This window comes from Nannospalax galili, unplaced genomic scaffold, assembly GCF_000622305.1.
Source record: "Nannospalax galili isolate Female #2095 unplaced genomic scaffold, S.galili_v1.0 scaffold719, whole genome shotgun sequence".
Taxonomy (NCBI): Eukaryota; Metazoa; Chordata; class Mammalia; order Rodentia; family Spalacidae; genus Nannospalax; species Nannospalax galili.
The window spans coordinates 245,320-267,928 of NW_008341883.1; the positions used below are offsets into that span (position 1 = coordinate 245,320).

General features: G+C 38.0%; 1 protein-coding gene across 1 annotated transcript; it reads left to right on the forward strand.

The window, feature by feature from the left end:
- The first annotated feature begins 9,528 nt into the window (after positions 1-9,528).
- Sostdc1 (sclerostin domain containing 1) lies at positions 9,529-13,724 on the forward strand. Its single transcript, XM_008837607.3, has 2 exons — positions 9,529-9,898; positions 12,377-13,724. Exons 1-2 carry the CDS (start codon positions 9,574-9,576, stop codon positions 12,790-12,792), a joined length of 741 nt encoding a protein of 246 aa, XP_008835829.1. The 5' UTR covers positions 9,529-9,573; the 3' UTR covers positions 12,793-13,724.
- Positions 13,725-22,609: the final 8,885 nt, after the last annotated feature.

Here is a 22,609-nt window from a genome sequence, read left to right on the forward strand (position 1 = left end):
TAATTTTTGTAACCACTTTTTTAAATAATTGGGATCTATATAAATTTCTCCTATTGTATGATCACTTTTGTCTTTCTTCAAATTTTTAAATAAACAAGTACTACTAGGCAATCATATTCCTTTTCTTACTATTGCTGTGGAAGTACTGAGAATGATGCTTACTTACAAATCTGAATATTGGGGCCAGAGAAAAAGCTCAGCAGTTAAGAGCACTGGCTACTCTTGCAGAGGACTCAGGTTCAGTTCCCAGCACCACATGGTCTCCGACAACCAACTGTAACTCCAGTTCCAGGGGATCCGATTCTTTGGCTTCCGTGGGTTTGCATGCATGTGGTACACTTACATACGTGCAGACGGAACACTCATACACAAAAAATAAAGTTTTTTGAAAAAAGGAAATCTGAATATTCAGAGCAGCATTCTCTTTGAAGCCGCATAAATGAAGTCTCTAGTCTATGCTAAAAATCCACATTCATTCCCTTCTTACTTTAATGCATCATTTCTAATGTTTTAATTATTTTATTGACTATAAATGAGTTTTGCTGTAGTTAAGAGCTGGAAATGTAAATCACTCAACTTTATTGAGATTAAAATAAACGTTCTCTCTTTTTTTTTTTTGGTCTTTTTGAGACAGGGTCTCCCTGTAGCCCCAGCTGTCCTGGAACTCACTATGTAGACCAGGCTGGCCTTGAACTCACAGAGATCCGCCTGCCTCTGCCTCCCTAGTGCTGGGATTAAAGGTGTGCGCCACCACCCCCGGCCATACATTATTTTAAGTTGTGGTACAAAATCCTCAAAAATTCATATCCCATGTATTTAGAAAAGCTACCTGTGCGCCCCTTGTCCTTGTCTTTCTTGTTGTTTAGTTGGTTAAATCTACATAGCCAATAAAGGGTCAAGAAGCAGAATTGATTACAAAAAGATGATTTTCAGGAAGGAAGGTGTTCCAGGCAGGAGAAACAGTATATTCCAACATATGAAATGAAGGCATTAAATAGAATGGTAAGTTTGAGAAACTACTACTGAAGAATAAAACTCAAGTAAGGAATTGACAGGAGTAGGTGGGGGTAGCTGGCCCATGTGGTATTTATTCATAATGCAAGTAAACGAACAGCTGATTTTTCAGTGAGATGTTCAACTGTGCACTAAAAAAATTCTTGATTTATTTATGTATTTTTATTTTATGTGTGTGAGTGTTTTGCCTGCATATATGTGAGTGCACGGCTGTTGTGCAATGCACATGGAGGCCAGAAGAAGGCATCAGGATTTCCTGAAACCAGAATTACAGATGGTTGCTAGCCTCCATCTGGGTGCTGGGAATTGAACCCTGGTCTTCTGCAAGAGCAGATGGTGCTCTCAAATGCTGAGCCACCTCTTCAGCCCCTAGATATGCATTATTAAAGGCTCATTCTGGAGAGTGCTTTTTAGCATGATTAGGGTGGAAGGCAAGAGATGACTTAAGAAGTTATGACAGCAGTTCAGGTAAATGATGAGAACACAAGCAAAGCCAATAGCTCTATGCACAATAAAAAGGCATGAGATATACATAGTATTTATGGCTTCACATAAAGCAGAAGGCATTTATTGTATAAGCACACACAGCATATCAAGGCAATAGGTCATTCTCCTGGGGGCTACTGAAATGAAGGAGTCGGAAAATTCTAGGGACATGATTAGGTGACTTTAGAAATACAAATGAAACTCTTAAATTGTTATTATTTGAAAACTGAGTCCTAAACTCTAAGATCTATCAAAATATTGTATGGGAGATCTCCCGAATGGTACCTGGAAAGATTTCTCTAGTTCTGCTTCCAGTTGTCTCTTTGATACCCTCTTGTGGGTGCACATCAGCACCTCAGCCTCTTCTTGACTTAGCCTGCAGTCACTACTATCTTTTCCAACTCTGCTTCTCAAGATGTGTCAGCCTCTCAACCACCTAGGTTTAAAATGTATTTTTACCTTTCTCCTCTCCTCTAATCACCTGCCAACCTAGTCTCACAGCGTCTCTCACTTCTGACCTAGCCCTCCTTCCCTTCTTCAAGTGCAAGATCGTGTTCTTTTTCATCCAGACTCTCTCTATAATGTTTCCTTTCTCTGTATTCTGGTGTGTCCACACCCAAACCATCTTGTACAGTGTAGCTACATTCATTGTCTCAAAGCATCTTGTTGTCATTTCCCTATTTCAACTCTATGAAGATGAGTGGAAATTTTAGTTAATATAGTCACTTTGGAAAACTCTTTGGTATTATCCACTAAAACTGAACATGCATAAATCCTATATCTCATCTATTTCACAGCTAGACATACAGCAGCAAAAATGTATGCCTATATGCCTCAAGAGGCAAGCGCATTAATAGCAGCAATTTTCATAATAGCCAAACTTGGCTCAGCCCAATGTGTTAGTCTGGATAAATAAACTGTGGAGAGTTCATACAAGGCCATACTGTACAACAGCGGAAAAACGTCAATTTTTTTTTTGTTCCAAGCTTTTAAAAAAGACAAAACTAATAACCGATGTCATAAATCAGCAGGGGGTCATATTTAGGACAAGGAAGCGTGCAGCTGCTTGGAAGGGAAAGAGAAATTTGGGGTACTGGACATTTTCTAGCATTTGACTCAGGTGGAAGTTACCTGATACTCACTTTTTAAAGATGAAAATAAACACATACTCAATGCATCCCCACCATCTGCCAGGTAATACCCAGACTTCTAAACACACAAGGCTGGAATTGTCAGCAATCTGCTCCAACCTACCTTTCTAATTAGTGTAGTCAGATGCCTTCTTCTTTATCACATCCCCTTCCCTCAGCTGCCTTATTGGTACAGGACAATCTACATCATGGATTCTAGATGTATTTAACTTGAAGAAAACTATTTCATTGAAAAGGATCAGAATTAAAGTTAGAAACTTTTTATTTGTTTAAGACAAGGTCTCACTATGTAGCCCCAGTTGGCCTGGATCTCACAGAGATCCTCTTGCCTCTGCCTCTGGAGTGCTGGGATTAAAGGCATGCACCATGAAGCCCAGCAAAATTAGAAACTTCTTTTTAAATTTTAATTAATTTATTTATATATGCTGTGTGTGTTGGGGGGGCACATTTAGAGATCACAGGGCAACTTTCAAGAATTCGTTCTCTCCTACCATGTGGGTCCCAGGGATTGAACTCAGACTGTCAGACTTGGCAGCAGATAGTTTTACGCGTTGAGCCATATTGCTGGCTCTAGAAAATTTCTGACACAACTTTATTTTCCAAAAAGATTACAGTATTTGGGGGCTAGATCCTCTACTAAATTCTATTTGGTTTTTCAGTTTTCTTACATTCCAGGGGACTTCACACTGTGCAGGCTGTAAGCCCAAGTTTCTGCTGGTAAGGTAAGATCCTAATTGGCAAGAGGTTTGCAAGTCAGAACTCAAGTTGGTTGCAGAGCTGCATGTGGTCAAAGCCTGGTTGACAATACCCCAAATTTAGTGATCAAAGTATTTTGCCTATAGCTGGGTCAACACATTTCTGAGCAAATCAGATATTGTTGCCAAAATTACTAGTGGGTAGTAGGTAGTTCTATAATGCTATAACACTGCAGGTAGTAATTGTTAGGGCTCTGAATATTCTCATGGAGCCAAGCATTTGTCAGTCACTGAAGACCCTAGATTTTCTAGTATTGAGGGAGAAATAAATATAGAAGGAAATTGGGCATTTGAACCTCCACTTGACTGTTAACTGGAAGAATCTGGAGCAGAGGCCCAGTTAGGGGAATCACCTGTCATGGAACTTCAGGAAAGGCCACTGTGACGAAGGTATGTGTGCATTACAAAGCAGTGTGTCTGGAACTCTAGCATGTACAAGCATCGTTTGGAACGCTTATTAAAACACAGGTTCCTGAACTCTACCATAAGGTACTCTGGTCAAGTCTGAGGTAGCTCCAGGGTTTCCATTTCCTAGGTGAAACATTGTTTTAGCCTATCTGTAAGGAACAAAACTAGTTCTATCTCTCATTAACTACTGAAGGTAGGATATTTAATGTGCTGTCAGGCTTGGTCAAATTTACTTTACGCACTGTAGGAGCTGGATGCAATAGATGAGGGCCTTAATTCCTATTGCATAATGCAGCAAATGGCAGTAAAATGGACAATTTACTACTGCCCCTGGTGTGTGCAATTAAATGAAAACTCTGTCCCTGCTAACCTACTTCCTAGAGCTTGTGTGTGAGGCTTTGGGATCAGGGAGGTGTTCTTAATATCTAGTTGGCTGAACTCAGGGTTGCTATCAAACATCTTCCAAAGCATAGGGCAGCTTCCACCATGCCCAACAAACAGCCCAATTGCTGATATTTCAGAGATTGAGAACTCTAGCCAACAAAATATCCATTGGATTTGGAAATTTCACTTGGGTTTTACATCCAGATCATTGTGACCAGAGGTATCTAAATTAGTATTATCCCTATTGATATGCCTTACAGTAAAATAAACATTCATTCTACAAATCAAACCCAAAAGCATCTAAACAAAAAGTAAAAGATATCCAATAAAGCTGGTGAGGGAGGAAGGAAGGAAATTGTACACAGGGATTAGGTTGAAGGGAGTTCCTTTAAAGAATCCTCACAGGAGCTATTTGGAAAGGGAAGACAGGGGCTGGCTCATGTACCACAGAGTCTGGCAGCTCTGCATGGCACTGCTTTTGAATTACTAGGCTCAATACAGAGTTGGGTGTGATGACTGGGAGGCTAAAGCAGGAGGATGGCAAGCTATAGTCCAGCCTTACTAAACCAAAACAAAAAATATATAGCTATAAAATGAACAAACTTGACACACATGATCTATCAAGTAGACCCAGAGAACAAGGAACAGGGCTCTTATCTGAGGGCCTACAGCAAGTCCATTCTCTTTTTAAGGACTTTCCTGGATGAAAATACTGTATTTGTTCAGTTTTTCCTCTTAAACTTGTAATGGTTATTCGCTTTTCCAATTAAATTCTATTCTATTAACTGTAACCATCTGGAAATAGTTAAGTAGCAGATGTAGTTCATCCTTGAATCTAATAAATAGTTTTGCTCATGTTTGTTTTGATTTTCCCTTGTCAAAGATAAAAAGCTACGTCAGGTTACGTTTATGTCTTATTTTGTCAAGGTAGACAGTCTACTTTCTCTTAACTTTTTGTTTTCACCTTATATATGGTAAATTTGTATTTATTCATGACTTCTCTAGTCTTTCCAAAGTCATGTTTATAATTTGAAGACTCTAATGAGAACATTACTTTTAGATTCATACTCAAGGGGACATTTTTTTTTCCACATTTCTTCTGAGTCCAGATTTGAGCTACATTGTGAATTTAGGATTTATCGCTCCCCCTATTTTTCTCTCTGGTAAGTTAGTCTGGTTATATTTTACAGATGAAGAAACTTTCTTAGAGAGATCTAGGAAGTACAACATGCCAAGTTCATACAAATTGTAAATGGTAGAAATAAGACTCAAGCTCAGGAAAACATTCTATTTTGTGGAATGAAGTATTATCTAACTCTAGGATTGAAAATAAATCTGCTTGTGATCTCCAAGTAAATATATTCAAATTCTCTGGTTGCAGTTCCAGGAGTCACATGATAAACTATACTATTTAGAATATGAAAATTATGTTAGATTAATAACACTAATTCTAATTTCCCCCTAATTTCATTATTGAACTATCAATCATGGAACCACATTGATGACTCAGCAGTGAAGTAGAATGCAAACCCCAATCCTACCTAGTAAAAATTGCAGTTGCCATGATCAACAGCTTCATGTCCGATGCTGTCAAGGCCCTGGTGTCATTCACAAAGTGGATACTGACCACATCCTCATCTCTTTTTTGAAAATACTTTATTTATCTTTATTTTATGTGTATGAATGTATTGCCTGCATGTATGAATGTGCACCCATGTCATGCAATGCCCGTGGAAGTCATAAGAGGGTGTCAGATCCCCTGGAACAGGAGTTAGGATGGTTGTTAGCCACCATGTGGGTGCTGAGAACCAAACCCAGGTCCTCGGCAAGAGCAGCCAGTGCTCTTAACTGCTGAGCTATCTCTCCAACCCTGATATTTTCATTTCTATACATAATAATTGATCACCTATGGTTGTATAATAAATTAGTTTTAAAAAGTATCTCAGTTCTGTGGGTGTCCTGAGTGTATCATCTTTCATTAGGTTGCAATTTGGGGTATCAGCCAGGGCTGTAGCCTCATTTACAGGAATGGCTGTAAGAGGATTTGCTTCCAATAGCACCTATGTGGAGACTGAGAGAATTCTGGGATATTTGGTGGAGGGTCTCAGGTCCTTGACTGCAGTCATGAGTTCCTTGTTACATAGGCTTCTTCATGGGGAATTCATATCATGATAGCTGGCTTTCATCAAGGAGAAAGCTAGAGCAGGTATGCAAAACAGAAGTCACTGTCTTTGGGAAACCGAATCTTAGAAGTCATATCTCATCATGTTAGCATAGTATATTCACTGGAAGTCAGCTATTAGGCTCATCCTACACTCAGAAGCAGGTGTGAAACCACAAAGAAGACTATTTGAGTACCATATTGTCTACCACAAATATTTACCCATCTTTTTACATGTTGAAGGACTTTTCTGTATTTCTTAAATATTTAATTTTTTTACATACTCCATAATTATAAAAATAAAAATAATTCTTCTCTTATAAAGCTTGTCAAGTCACTAGTCAACTTGACATTCTGGTGCAGCGGTGGATCCAGATGCAAAAAGATAGAGGGTACAGGAAATTTAGTGCTAGTACTATTCAAACTGGATTGAAAGAAAAATAGGCATTAAGCAAACGATAAGAGGAGAAGGTAAAGCTACCCTAAGCAGAGGAAAGAGCATATGCACAGAAAGACCTGCAGATGAGAAAGAATCAATGTTGATATTTAATATCTACATCTACACTCTTGTCAGAGTAACTGTTTATGGTTATTCTTATGTTTGTTTCTTTTTATGTTTTTGAGACAGGATCTCCCTGTGGCCCCAGATGGCCTGGAATTCTCTACAAAGACCAGGCTGGCCTCAATCTCAGAGATCAGCCTGCCTCTGCCTCCCAAGTACTGGGATTTAAAGGTGTATGCCACCGTGCCCAGCCATTTATGGTATTCTTAATGAAGTTGCTTTAAGCTGATCGTAATAGCCGCTAAGTATTAAGTTTATGATTGTTTCTATTTTATCAGATTAGTTTCCTAAATTTGGCCTGGCAAGCTCTATTGTGCCAAAGAACTTTGTGCTTTTCTTGTTCATTATGCACCAACTACATTGTTTTCTCATTTTGCTTCTTCCGGGCTGATGTGCTAAGGCTGAGCCTACAGAATACTAGAGGCTGAGCAGATTTAACAATTCTGTTAAGTTGTTCAATCTGTTTAGCCCAATCTGGTAATTAAATTCAAACTAAAATATTTCCTGCTCCTGACACAAGAAAAGGAATGTATTGGAGAAGGATTAGATTATTTTGACTCTTACTTCCTGTCGGCATTGAATCTACAGGTCAATTGTTAACATGAACATGCTTTATGTAATTAACATGAAGTCCTTTAATGCAGGACAAGACTTTTTCATGGTATTTGAGGAGAGAGCCTGACACATAATCTTCTTTAGCGCAAAATAAATTTATTATGTTCTAGAAAGAATTTAATAATAAATGATTACATGCAGCAATAAGATATCGAGATTATTATTATTAAGAAATTTGTATTCGTTAAGGTAATCGTTTGGCTCTGATTCTGAAGTTTTGGTTTTGAAGACTTTTGAACACAAATGACACAGCCACAACTCACAATGAATTTCTCAACATCCACTCTCCTGTCCCTCACCATATCATTTGGATGCTTATTCCAGACCCTATCATTTCATCTATAGGTGCTTTTCATTTCTAAAGGAGAAGCTGTCATTGTTTTTAAAGAAAAAACACAGTACCATTTTTCTCCTTAAAAAAATTAAAAAACATTCCATTATTATTTGATACTTGGACCTCTGTTCTTATTTCTACTTTTTTTTAAAATATGGAAAGATGGATAGAGAATTGATAGTTCTCAGTCAGGGATGATTTTACCCACAAGGGAAACTTTGGCAATGGCTGGAATTATGTTTATTACAACTGGGGGGGGTGCTGTTGGTATCTAGTGGATAGAAGCCAGATAAAACGTTAAAGATATAGGACAATCCCTGTATAATAAGGAAGTTCTTGTTCCAAAATGTCAGTAGGTGACACTGTTGATATACACAGGGGAAAAAAGGAGGGAAAAAAGGAGGGGGAGAGTAGTTATAATGGATAGGAGCTTATATACAAGAGAGATACGTAATACCTACACTAAAAGATCATTCTAATAGCGACACTAAGACCAAAAATGGATTTATAACTGAAAAGATTATTTAGAATATGTAGTTATTCAAATTAAAATGTCTCATAAATCAAATGAAATTTCATGTTTTTTTAAGCCTCTGTGTGTGTATAAGTACGCGTGCGTGTGCGTTTGTGTGTATGTGTGTTTACACCACAGCATACATGTGCAGACCAGAGGACAGCTTTTCAGAATTTACTTTTCTCTTTCTACCATGTGGATTGTGGGGACTGAACTCAGGCTGTCAGTCTTGGTGGTGAGCATCTTTTTTCACTGAGGCATGTTGCCAATACCTCATGTTTTCTTTTAAAAAAAGATAAAGATCAGCAGCCTAATATTAATTAATGGAATATCTATGTCAGGTGTAAATAAATTAGCTCAGGAAAATACGGTGCTTCTTACTTAGGTAGCAGACTCAAAGGAAGTAATGAACAAAATGTTTGACAAATACAGATGCAGCCTGTGTTCTGCAGCATAGAACAATCTAGAGATGTTTAGAATTGGCAAACAATATGTTGGAGATGGCTTTCTTTTGTGTAAAGAGACACACTGAATGCTAATTCTTGTTGGCATATTTTAGGATGAAAACTGATATTAGTTACTTTAATTCAGACAGAGCTCTTCCCATTAGTCTTCACACAGAACCCCTGGCAATCATTTACCTAGCAGCACAGTAGTTCACACAGATCAAAGCAGCATTATTTAAGTGTATCCAGAGGGCAGATTTTAGCTCTGTGCCTTATACTTTCAGAGGAAAAAAGGTTTGTTTCGTGAGAGACAAACATATTTAACTAGATACTTTATGCAAGTCCGACATGACTTAAAACATACATGAAATCTTCTAGCTATTGGGGAGAACCCCTCCAAGCCTCAAGTCTTCTCAAATCTGAGGGAGATATAGAACAAGCGTGCAAAACTCAGTCTCCTTAAATGAACAGCAACACATTTTCCCTTGCATTAAACTTGACCGTGAACTGGACTCAGGAGAAGGGATGGCAGAGGAGAGTGGCAGTTGTTAGAGAACTGTGGCTGCCTGCTTCAGCTAGCAGGCAAGTGAAGTCCAAGTCAGAAATTTCAGGCAATTTGTATAGCAAGCTCCTCCTTTCTTCAGCCTTCTTCTCCATTGGTAAAGTTCTTTTGCAGGGTCATGTAGGGAGTCCACCCCTTCTCTGTGTTTTCACTGTGAGGCTCCACACAACTTTACACCTGAATGAACGCCAAACCTCTGTGGATATATAAAGGGAACCTTGAGGAGGAATTTCAGTTACAGTGCAGAAGCAGAGGGAAAGGAATTAGCCAGCTCCTCAGCCAAGCAAATCCTCGAGTCAGCATGCTTCCTCCTGCCATTCATTTCTATCTCATTTCCCTTGCATGCATCCTAATGAAAAACTGTTTGGCTTTTAAAAATGATGCCACAGAAATCCTTTATTCACATGTGGTTAAACCTGTTCCAGCACACCCTAGCAGCAACAGCACTTTGAATCAAGCCAGAAATGGAGGCAGGCATTTCAGTAACACTGGACTGGATCGGAACAGTAAGTGTGCTTTACTTGTACAGATTTCTTTCTTGGGGTGTGGGGGGAGGTGGACATCAGCTCACATTCCTGTAGAATTGTTTTATTGTTAATGATCCTGAACAATATATATTTTGCAAAACAATCTGGGAATGATCTGCTGCATGTGTAGTCTGGCATTCTTCCCTGGGTAGTGATTTTATAGTTAATGTAATTAAAATAGTGGCTTGATAACGCAGGCACAGACTTGTTCTTATCAAATATCCACAGAGAAAATGTATCTAGGGATGAAACTGTTGCTTCTTTAAAACTCTGCAAAAGGAGGCTTTTTAAAAGTATTGTTCTACATAGTTTAAGTTCAGGTTCTTTTGCAGGTTTATTGCAGGACAAGTAATTTTGGTGAAGTGCCTAACGGTAATGACTAAAAGTATGTATAGGAAATAACAGAGGAGGAAAGGAAACATCCAGAGAGAATAAAATTGTTCGTACAGATTTCTAAATTATGTCTAGAGAAATGGTTTAAAGTTTAATGATGTTCAATGTAAAAGAATAGAATAAAAATGTTGGAGCATCATGATTTTCTTTAAAAAATTCCCAATTAAACAAGTCAAATTGAGGTAACTATATTTCTGTGAAAGACTCAGTACATATTTATATAGCAAGAAATTTTAAATAATGGTATGCTAATGTTTTGTACAGGGAGCATTCTTTGAGTCTTTTCTATTTGCCTATTTGATACATTAAGTAGCCACTACTTAGGGGATTCAAATTTCTTCCCCTAATATTTGAGTCACTCTCTTCCTTTAAAAGAGTTCACATGTTAATAAGCAGGCTTTATTAGAGACAGAGAAAAAGTGCACAGGAATTCTTACACAGATCTTTGCCCCCCCTCCTTAAACTCCATTCAACTACTAAAAGTAGCTTTGACCTTTGAAAAGTCAAATCAAATCCCTGGTAATGTCTCCCTAAGAAAACTGAAGTGTTTTAATTTGCATGGAGATGGTTGATTTGAAGAACATAAGAATTACCTGATTGTGATTAGGTTGTCACTACAAAAATGCTGGATCTTGTACATACAGGAACAAAAGCCAGGAAGTCAGAATCCTCTCTGGCTGCTTCCAGGTGCATTCCTCAGGCTGCTGCAGGAAGGTGAGCTGGAATCTGAGGCAGGCAAGCTTTGCACACTGTACAGCCAAAGCTTTAACCCTTTCATTTCAGCCCTACAGCTCTGACTCTATGTGTATACACATGCATGTGCTGTTTCCCACTACACCACTTCCTTAGGCTAGGACTCTTACAGCAGAAGGTCTGGGGTGCAGAGATGAAGCAAAGCTCCTGATTCACTTTCTACTTGAGATACTTTTCGATATTCTGTGAAGAACCACTCTGACATCTTTTATAATTTTCATATTTGACATTTCATCGGCCTATGCCTTTTAAACTGCCCCCCCATCTTTTTTTCTTTCCTGGTTAATAAGCCTTGATGTCCTTCCAAGCTTGTCAGAGGCAATTCTCCTGAGGTGTAGATAACAAAGCAATGGTAAAGAAAACTTCAAATATTTCAAGATTAATTTTTGTTTTAATTACATAAGGCATGTAACAAGAAACAGCCAATTAGAGAACATGCTTATCAAATCCAAATAATGAAAGCAAAAAGTTTGCCATGACCAATATTCAGGAAATGAACACCATGGTTCCTTTTGCTGTAAATCAGACACGTTAGGTATTTTTGTGCCATAAAATTCATGGAAATGTAGCCAAGTTGTTATGGCAACCATACGTTCCTGATTTAGTGGGCTTTTATATCCTTTAAATATTGAGTTGTGGCATTTTGCATTTCAAACATTTTACTGTTTGTATTTTTAAAATGTAGCTTGAGAATGTACGTTTAAAATGTAGTTATTAAGTTTGATATGCAAAATGTCAGAGGTTGTATCCACATGTATGTGTGATTCTGTGCAGCTGAATTCTATAATTGAAATAAAATATTACAGCATGCATATGCACTGTACGCGATTTTCCACATTTTCTCAACAGATTAAAAAAAACCTTAAATTAAAAGCACTTGAGAACATTAACCAATAATGTTCCATGAGAGAGAACATTAAAGTGTGCTTTTTGAAGAGTGAATAATTACACATGAGTGGAACACTTATTGGAAATGAGACTGTAAATATGATTCTCAAATACTCTAATAAGCAATAAGCTAATAGTATACATGAAAAAGGAAAAGAATCCCCTCTCTCACTTTCTCTTTCTCTTTCCAGAAAGTTACAGTCTTTATGTTTACATAGCGTCATGATTTTCATGAGACTGTCATAGAGCTCATAAGCACGTTTTTTGCATTATGAAAAAAAAAGTTGATGGTCACTTTCTCTTTGGCACTTCGCTACAATTTGCATAATTTTTTGTCATTGCAAATTACTTAAAAGAAAAAAAAAAAGAAAACCCTTCAATTGCTTTCTGCCTCTGATGCATGCTCTTTTCCGTTTCCTGCAGGTCGAGTTCAAGTGGGTTGCCGGGAACTGCGGTCCACCAAATACATTTCCGATGGTCAGTGCACCAGCATCAGTCCTCTGAAGGAGCTGGTGTGCGCTGGCGAGTGCTTGCCCCTGCCAGTACTCCCCAACTGGATCGGAGGAGGCTATGGAACAAAGTACTGGAGCAGGAGGAGCTCCCAGGAGTGGCGGTGTGTCAATGACAAGACACGCACCCAGAGAATCCAGCTGCAGTGCCAAGACGGTAGCACGCGCACCTACAAAATCACCGTGGTCACGGCCTGCAAGTGCAAGAGGTACACGCGGCAGCACAACGAGTCCAGCCACAACTTCGAGAGCGTGTCACCCGCCAAGCCCGCCCAGCATCACAGAGAGCGGAAGAGAGCCAGCAAATCCAGCAGGCACAGCCTGAGTTAGAACTGACTCTCAGACTGGACTGTCTGGAAACCATCTGCTCTGCAGATCTGATTGCGTGGAAGACTCGAGACTGCCATTGCTCTTTCCTCACTTGAAAGTATACGCTTTCTGCTTTGATCAGACCCAGCAAGCTGTCCTAAGTATCAGGACCTTCTCTGGGAGCAGCTTTTCCTTTGCAAGTTTTTCAAGATGTAATGAGTACAGTTTGCATAGAAAGTCCAGCGTCCTGTAGTTTTCATTCCCTGAAATTTCTTAAAAGGCATTGATAAGGCTCCATTCCCTAGCCCACCCTTGCCCTCCTCTAACAAAATCCGTTCAAACCAGAAAAGTACATTGAAAAATGTTATCTTCACAGAACATTTCAGAAAGATGCTTTTCCAGTAATTTTCATGGGAGCAGTTTAGCATCCAGGAGTGATCTTCCTTTGAAAGACAAAGGGAGATCTTGTGACATTTCACTTCAAAAATAAGCCCTGTAGCTTTTTACAGTCTCAGTATGGAATTATACCCTGCATGTTGACCCTCGCTTGGAATGGAATGCCAGAAATGCATGGCAGCAGCTAATAAGTAAAGGCGATTATTTATTTGTCAATGTTGTTATTTAATGAGATTTCACATGTGATTTTTTTTCAAAATGTTAATTTTTTTATGTTTTGAAGTTTTTCATGTACTTAAATATTTCCCAATATGATTTGTGGTTGATCTAGAAATATGAAGATACATGTTGTAGATATGTAAAATAAATATTTTAGTCTCCTTATATATCACATGTTTCATCATGAACTTCATTGGTAGCATGGATCTTTGTAAAGCTGATATATGTAATACTTTCTTATTTAGTCTGTGCAATCAGAAGGCAACTTGACTTTCAATGCCATTTGTTTCTTTTAACAAAAATAAGCACTGCTAAATGTTATTGTCTGTGCCTCTAACATGTATAAAGAGGTACATGTTTGCAAATGTTATAGAATAAAGTTATAAGTATAATTGTCTCTTTCATTGTTTCTGGGGATTGAACCTAGGACTTAGTATGTCCTTAGTATCCTAAGCCTGTACTCCACCACTAAGCTAAACCCTCAGTCCTAGTAAATTGCTTTTTGTTTCTAAGTCACATTCAACCTTTGACAGAAACATCTGTATTGCAAGATGGGGAGAAGAGGATGTTGGGGGAGGTGTCATGTCTTCAGAAAATAAAATAGACTGAAGAGTTAGGTGACAGTCCAGCAGTGAGTTGTAATGAACATATTGGAGTGGATACCAAATCAGTTTCACATTATAATCATGGGGAGTATTATAAGACTTCCATCTGAGTCCCATCAGACGTTCTGGGGATGGAACTCAGTTTTTAGTTTTCTAGGTAAGCTCAATATGCAGCCAAATTGAAAAAGAAAGAATAGCAATGAAGTTAGTATCTTATGCTGAGGAGCTTTGAACACTATTGTATACCCCAAATCACAAAACTAAACAAAACCCCAAACTAATTTCATTTTTTTTTCATGTTTGGCATGTTATTACATTAAGCAGCATAATGCCAGCCTTGGACCAGATCACCTAGTTAGATGACTGCTGTTAATTCAAATAATTGACCCTATGGTTCTAAATGAAGAAAACCAGAGAGGTTGGGCCACACATTGGGAAGTTTCTTTGGCCTTTCCCTTTAGCTACTTAGTGTAGAGAACTCATGTTTTTGTGCTAAGCTATTCCTCTTTCAGTAATTATGAGTCTAAAAATCACATATATGTTATGCACAGATTGTTGTTCTATAAGGACATTGATATTTCTCCGTGAGAAATAGTTTCAGCACATTTAAAAACAAGAAAACATCTCTAGATCCTATAATAATCTTAACTATGTATCATCAATAAACAAATCTCAGTCTATTATTGATTTATCTTCCAATCTTAATAACTAAGATCTTAAACTACTTTGTAGCAGAACACATTAATGCATGAGGGCATTCATAATAATTATATGAATATACCAAAAATGTATTATTTCATATATCTGTTTTATTTGTTCAGTCACAGAAAACTTGACCTGAGAATGACGTTTAACATGCAAAACCTCTACCTTTCAATAATAACACATTGAGGCAAAGGTTTCAGTGAAAATAAAATGCACAGCTCTTCACAATGTTGATTTCTAATAAGGTACATAATGGAAAATCCTGCATTAATGAACTAGGACACAGAAATGAAATAAGTTCATAAATAAGACTTTCATAGTCTCTGCTTAGCCAAGAATTGGATTTGTTTCTCATCTTCACATTCAATTTGCTGATCCCTTTCAGGCCATGTTGCATGGGCAATGTGTTCATGGCATGGTATTTAACATTAAAGGACAGGAGAAGGTCAGCAATTACTAGAAAAGGTCTAGGATAAAATCTATCAGTGAAGTAAAAATTAGAAATCAATAGGAAGAACAAATTTTAGTTATTATTTTAAAAAATACCATGTCCGAATTGCTGTTTATGCTTTAGGTCTTTTTAAAACAGTTAACCCACATGTTCCAATCTGATAAATTGTACAATATATCACCTTAGTAACTATCATTTCAAAATAGAAGACTGTAGTAATATTAGCATAGACTGTCCTCCAGTTTACTCTGAAAATACCTATCCATAAAGATTTGCTCATAAAATTTATTTTTGCTATGATGAAAAAAGGAATTTCTCAAGTACTTTGATAGATATTTAGATGAATATAAGTGTACTGATTCTTATAGGTATCTTAAACATTTATATATCATATATACATGTATATCAATAAGGATAGTAAAAGAATACTTAATAGAACATATGCAAATGAATAACATATGCAGTGTGCTAGACCTAAACCAAACCCGGACATTAAGCCTTCAGAGGTGGAGGCAGGAAGATCAGGAGTTCAATACCATTCTAAGCTACATGGGGAGACTGAGACAATCTGGACTACATGAGGCCCTATCTCAAAACAACAGCAATAATAAACAACAAAAGATAATAATTGATAGTAATCTGTTAATCAGTTTATTTTACTGTATTTTTTTTAAGAAAAGCAGTTAAGATTAGTGTGCACTCCATATTGAATATGGAGTGAGGATGTGGCTCAGCTGGTAGAATGTTTGTCTAGCATGCACAAAGCCTTGTGTTCAGTTCCCAGCACTGCAAAAAATTTGGCGTGGAGATCCATGCCTGTATCTTGTCATTTAAGCAACAGCAACAGGAAGATTAGAAGTTCAAGGTCATCCTTGGCTAAATAGTGAGTTTGAAGTCAACCTGGGCAATATGAGACCCTGTCTCCTTTTTAAAAAATAATAATAATCCAAATTCATTCCTGATTTTTCTTAAATGAGTAAGGTTTACCAGAAAACTGTGTAGTATTAGCACTTTATAAATAACTGTGATACTAGAATATTTTTCTAATGCAATATGTCTTAGAACTCACTATGCAGACAATCCTAGACTTGCCTCCATCTCACAGCTATCAGCCTGCCTTCTGCTTCTCTGCTGGGATTAAAGGCATGTGCCACCAAGCCTTGCTCAATGTGATGTTTTTAGTACATACTTTTTAACATTTGTACTAAGAAGTTTTAAGTGGAAAAATAACATTTAGCCACAGGAAAATCAGAAAAGTTACAAAATGTTGAAATAAATTTGAGCCTTTGATAGTTTCTATTTATTATGTTGCAATTTTTATTTTTATCATCACCATGAATCTGTAGGTATTAAAATCTAGTTAACTATATTTGGAATTAGGGCAGTATTTGGGTTAGATTTAACTTTCAAAAGTAGGTGTTAGAACTAAAATGACAATTCATTCCGTATCCTAAACTTAGTATTTATGATCTTTTACCAGTAATACAATCTTATTTTTTAATGTATTTATTTTTATTTTATGTGTATGAATTTTGTGCTCTCAGGTAAGTGTGCCACATTCATGTAATGCCTACAGAGGCCAGAAGAAGGCATCAGATCTCCTGGAACTGGAGTTATGGATGGTTGTTAGCTACCATGTGGGTGCTGGGAACCAAACTCAGGTCCTCTGCAAGAGCTCTTAGCTGTTGAGTCATCTCTCCAGTCCTAGTAATAAAATCTTAACAAAAAATCACGTAGGTGGCTATCAACAGATATTTGGATGCAAAAAGAAAAGTTGACATAGAGAGATTGTTATTCAGCCATAAAGAAGAAGGAATAGACCAAGGAGATGGCTCAGTGCAGATAAAGGTACATAACACTAATCCTGAGGTCCTGAGTTAAACTCTCAGAACTCACATGTGCAAGGAGAGAACCAACTTCTGCAAGTTGTCCTTAGACCTCCATATGTGTGCCATGGTGCACACACAGATTTCTAGGAAAACGGTTGGAATTAGAGATTGACTTATCAACTAAAATAAATCAGGCTTGGGCAAATATCTTGTGTGTTCTGCCTTATATAGGATCCAGATTTAAAATAAAAGACATGAAGAAGGGGGCCAATTTGGAGGGGGGAGGAGGAGCATGGGGGAAAGGCAGAAGGAGGGTGATGAGAGTGTGATGGCTAATGTTGATTGTCGACTTAATGGGATCTAGAATCACTGCAGAAATAAATCTCTGGGCATACCAGTAAGGGATTATCTGGATTAGGTTCATCAAGGTGGGAAGACCCAAACTAAATGTGGGTGGTACTATTCTATGGGTGGAGATCTGGGATGGAAGAAAAAAGGAGAAAGTGAATTGAGCAGGAACATTCATCTCCCTGCTCCCTGATGGGGACTCAGCATAATCAGCTACCTCCTGTCTTCTCTGCCTTGATAGACTGTATCTCCTGGAGCTATAAGCCAAAATAAACCCTTCTTCTTTCTTAAAAATATTATCTTTATTCATATGTGTGTCTGCATTTGAACATGTGTGTGAGTATGCACATGTATGCAAGTGTCCACAGAGGCTAGAAAGGGCATCAGATCCTTTGGAACTGGAATTATATGTGGTTATGAGTTGCCTGGTATCAGAGCAAGAGTAGTAAGCACTCTTAACTGCTTTGCTATCTTTCTTTTTCCCATTGTTTTAGTCTCTCTCTCTCTCTCTCTCTCTCTCTCTCTCTCTCTCTCCACATGTGTTTGTGAGTGCACATGTGGCAGTCAGAGGTAATCTAAGGTGTCAGTCCTTGACTTCTGCCTGTTTGAGACAAGTCTCTTGTTTACTGCTGCCTGACTCAGGCTGGCTGGCCTGAGAGTTTCTGGGGATTCTTCTGTCTCTACCTCTGTCTCGACAAAGGAATGCTGGGATTACAGACACATGCTACTGCTTCCTTCTGCCTTTATGTATGTCCTCGGGATCCAAACTCAGGCTCCCACACTTGCTCAACAAAAGCTTTACCCACAGGGCCACCATCTTCTCTGCTCAACGCCTTCCTTGATTTGTTTTTGTCAGCTATTTTGTTACAACAATGAGACAATTAATATAGGGGGATATGAAGTATGTTATATGTGTGTAGCAAATGTTATGATGAATCCCGTCATTTTGTACAAATAATTCATGGCAAGTTTTTGATGAAATCCTGATAGAAACCCATTTTTTTTTATCTCCAGTGGGAGATGACTCGGTGCTGGAGGGGAGCATTCTCTTATTTAATAGGAACTTCCCTTGAGAGTAGATGGGGATGGCTTCCAGCGTGATTTCTTGGGAACCTATCTTGAGCTGAAGTGAGTCAGGCTACATTTATTAGCTAAGTAGACATTTGGCCAGTAGAAATCTTTGTTACATCCACAGCAAGAGAGGATGTGCCAGAGCAGACATCTCAATAAGCATTTGTTTGTTGTGGGTGTTATTTTGGTGTACGTATCATACATTTGGTGTATTGGTCTGTATATTTTGTAAATTGCCTCCCCCCACTCCCAGGGCTATAAGATAATGATTTTTGCAAAAATCCTGATAGGAAGATATTTCAGTTTCCAAGTTCAAAAATTTAGTAAAATGAATTAATTCCAAACTGACTGTATAATTATTTCCAGTGACATCAGACTGAATGACAGTCTATCACCAACATTGGCTGACTAGCTAAAGATTTATTTTCTGTTAACAAATGAGTGAAGTAGCTTGGCAGATTTCTATGAAGGAACTGGAGACGTTAACCTTCATTTAAAGACTGGAAACTAAGAGTTATCTTGTATTACTGATTTCATTTTTAGCCATGGGAACTAAGACAGAATAAATTGAAGGACACGACCAGGGCTCAGATATATACCTATAGTTTATTGTCATTACAACTGACTGAATGTTTGATATGGCTTAAAGATAAATTACCAGTGAAGTTAGCCATCACTTTTTCTGTAATTTGTTACATGTGCATGGTGCATGTGAGCATGTGTGTTGCATGCATGTGAGTATTGGAGTAAAAGTGCCTGTGCATGTATGTGTGTAGAAGGCAGGACACGAGTATCTTCCCCTATCATGTTCTACCTTACTGCCTTGAGTCAGCGTTTCTCACTGAACTGGAAGATCAACGTTTTGGATAGACTGGCTGGCCAGGAAGCTCTTGGCATCCTCCTGCCTGGGCTTCTAGGCACACATAATTATGTCTGACTTCTTGGGCTGGGATTTGAACTTATATTCTCATGCTTGCAGAGCAAACATTCTTACTCACTGACCCACTTCCCCAGTCCCCTTTCTCTCTTTTTGCCTTTTAAATTAATTTTTTAGTTGCAAAATAATGGCTTTCATTATGACATTTTCATTTTCAAAATTATGTGTGTCTGTGTATATACATGTGTTTATGCCTGTGGAGTCCAGAAGAGGCTGTTAGATCACCTGAAGCAGGAGTTACAGGTGATTGTGAGCTACCACATTTGAGTGCTGGGAACTGAACTCAAGTTCTCTGCAAGAACAGCTCTGCCCTAAACTGCTGAGCAATCTCTCCAGTCCCAACATTTGCCTTAAAAGATTTCTTAGCCAGGCATGGTGGCATATGCCTTTGATCCCAGCACTCAGGAGGCAGAGGCAGGCGGATCTCTGTGAGGTCAAGGCCAGCCTGGGCTACATAGTGAGGTCCAGGACAGCTGGGGCTACAGGGAGCTCAAAAAGACCAAAAAAAAAAAAAAAAAAAAAAAAAAAGATTTCTCAAGGTACAAGAGTTAAATTTTTATTGCTATAGTTTTCTTTATTGCAAATCAAAGACAAAGACTGCCAAATGCATTTAATAATTTAATGAAGGATTACTGCTTTATTATGACACTATTTTTCCTAAGAGTTGATTAATTTTGTCTTCTTTTTTGTTGTTTGTTTTTTGAGACAGGGTCTTCCTGTGACCCCGATTGACCTGCAACTGGCTATGTAGATCTGGATGGCCTCATTCTCACAGTGATCTGCTAGGATTAAGGATGTACGCCACCACACCCAGACTTCTTGTTCTGGTTTTTGACTTTTGTCTTCTTTTTATAACAGTAAGTCTTTTATATTTAATCTATGGCTCTGTTTAATATTTTAAAAGGTAGTGAAGTTTTCAACTTGACTCATTTTCAATGAATCTCAAGCTATGCGAACTTGAGCAGCCTGGCATCTGGTTTGGACTATTCTGTAACTAACTGGTGGAGTGAATTTATACTTGTACCTTCAGCTTCCCGAGTCTCAGTGACTTCATCAGTAAAGGAAGGGAATTGAACTGCATAGCCAAAATGTCTTCAAACTCCAACATCTTCCCTTATCTTAAACAACATGATCACATTTCCAGTTATAATGACATCTACAAACGTAGTTTGATTTATGCTGCTTTCTAGTCTTGATTATGTTTCCAGTTCACTCAGTCATGAAATTTCAGAGTAAGATTTTGGTCAAAGTTGTTATGAAATTTGACATAGCACATCATGTATGATAGCTTTGGAAAGCAGGCAATATATGCTGAAAGTAGAGACCCAGCCTGGGAGGACCGAGACTGCAGCTTGTTACATACAGCAGGCGTTTTCCACTCGGTCCAAACTTGAGCAAACGACATGACAAAGTTAGGGGCCAAGGAAAAGAGGGAGTTTGACACAACACACATTCGAATTTTCCTCTGCTAAAAACCTCTATTGTAATCTATTACCTATTGCTTCTAAAGAAAATAAGAAAAAAATGTCTTCCACCTATAAGAAGAATTAGGTTTTATTGTAAAATAATGTTATATTTTTGTTGAAAGGGTTTCTTTTAAAAATGTTAAGTGTAGCATATATAGTGAGGAAACAGAAGAGTGATCTTTCTTGTCAACTTATTTTATGCTCCTTTAAAGTCATTCAACCAGTTCCTTCATTTAGCAGTTGTTGAGAACCTAGTCTGTCTATTAGAGTCTAAGAATACAATGATGAACAAATGGCAGCCCAATTAAGAAAAGAGCAAATGCTCTTCCGCCACATGCAAAAGTAAATACACATAATCCCGTTCTCGAACGGGACTCACATATTCCATGGCTTCCATCCATTTTCTGAGTTGTGCTATCTATGACTTAAAACAGGAAGAAAACAATATTGATATTGGTATGAACATTTGAGGTAAAGTATTGCAAATAATAAGAGCATAGTGGAAAAAACCATATCTGACTGTAAAGTCTGCCAAATGTATTTAAAACCTCTATTTTTTAGCAGAAATAATCTTAGTAAATATTTTCAAAACCATCTATCTTCATGTATAAAATTTCTACACATTTAAAACTTGTATGTGTGTGTGTACACATGTACACATGTGTGTGGTGTATGTGTGTGTGCATATGGGGTGGGAGTGGAGGATAGACCTATGTGTGTACATGGAGGGCAGAGCTGATGTCATGTGCTGTCTTCTAGCGTTCGCCAGCATTTGAATTTTATTTTATTTTTTGAGACAGTTTCTCACTGAATCTAAAGTTCGTTTCTGCTAGACTGACTGGCTAGCAAGTCCCCAGGACCTGCCTGTCTCCAATTCCCTAGAGGGCTGCCATGCCCCACTGTTACACAGGAGCCAAACTTCCATCCTCATGGTTTTGCAACAAGCACTTTACTCACTGAGCCATCCTCCCAGCCCAATTGTTACACACTTTATAGATTTTTAAAGTCTGACTACTCTTTTCTGTATGTGTATGTAAGTGTTCATGTGTATACATGGAACATGTGCATGTGTGCAAACAGGTCAAAGATAAATGCCAAGTGTATTCTTTAATTCCTCTCCACATTATTTTTTGAGGCAGGATCTCTCATTAAATCTGGTGCTTGCTGATTTGGTCAGATTTGCTGGCCAGTAAGTTCCAGGGACCCTCCTATCTCGGCCTCTGAAGTGCTGGGATTACAGATGGGTTCCTTTCCCAGCCTTTTACCTGTGTGCTAGGAGACCAAACACACATTCTCATGTTTTCATGGCAAGTCCTTTACCCACTGAGTCATCTTCCTGGCACTGATTACAACTCTTCATGTACACTAAGTTGCTTTTTGAAGTTTCATTTCTTCTAAACATTTATTCTAAACATGAAAACTCCTGCTTCATGATAGTTTCCATTCATTAACTGAAATCATTTTCTCACTGATGATAACATGGGTGTTAAGTGTTAAGGCAATAGTTGTAGACAACTTTAACCAACCAAGTATGTAAAGTTGTTCATGCATGCCACTAAACATGCTTGTATCCAATATTTAGAAAGATGTTTTACAATAACTATACACTTTTAAAATAGTGCCATTGTAATGGATTTGCTCTGGAGGTAGGTGTAATGCTAGGATTGTCTGTCTGGTTGTGTATAGAAGTCTTGAAGAGCATGGAAAATTTTATAGATTACACTGGGTGCTTGCTGTAGTCTGTCATGCGAACCATGTTGTTATTGCCTAAGCGAAGTTGATTCTCAGTCATTAACATATGTTTGAGGTAA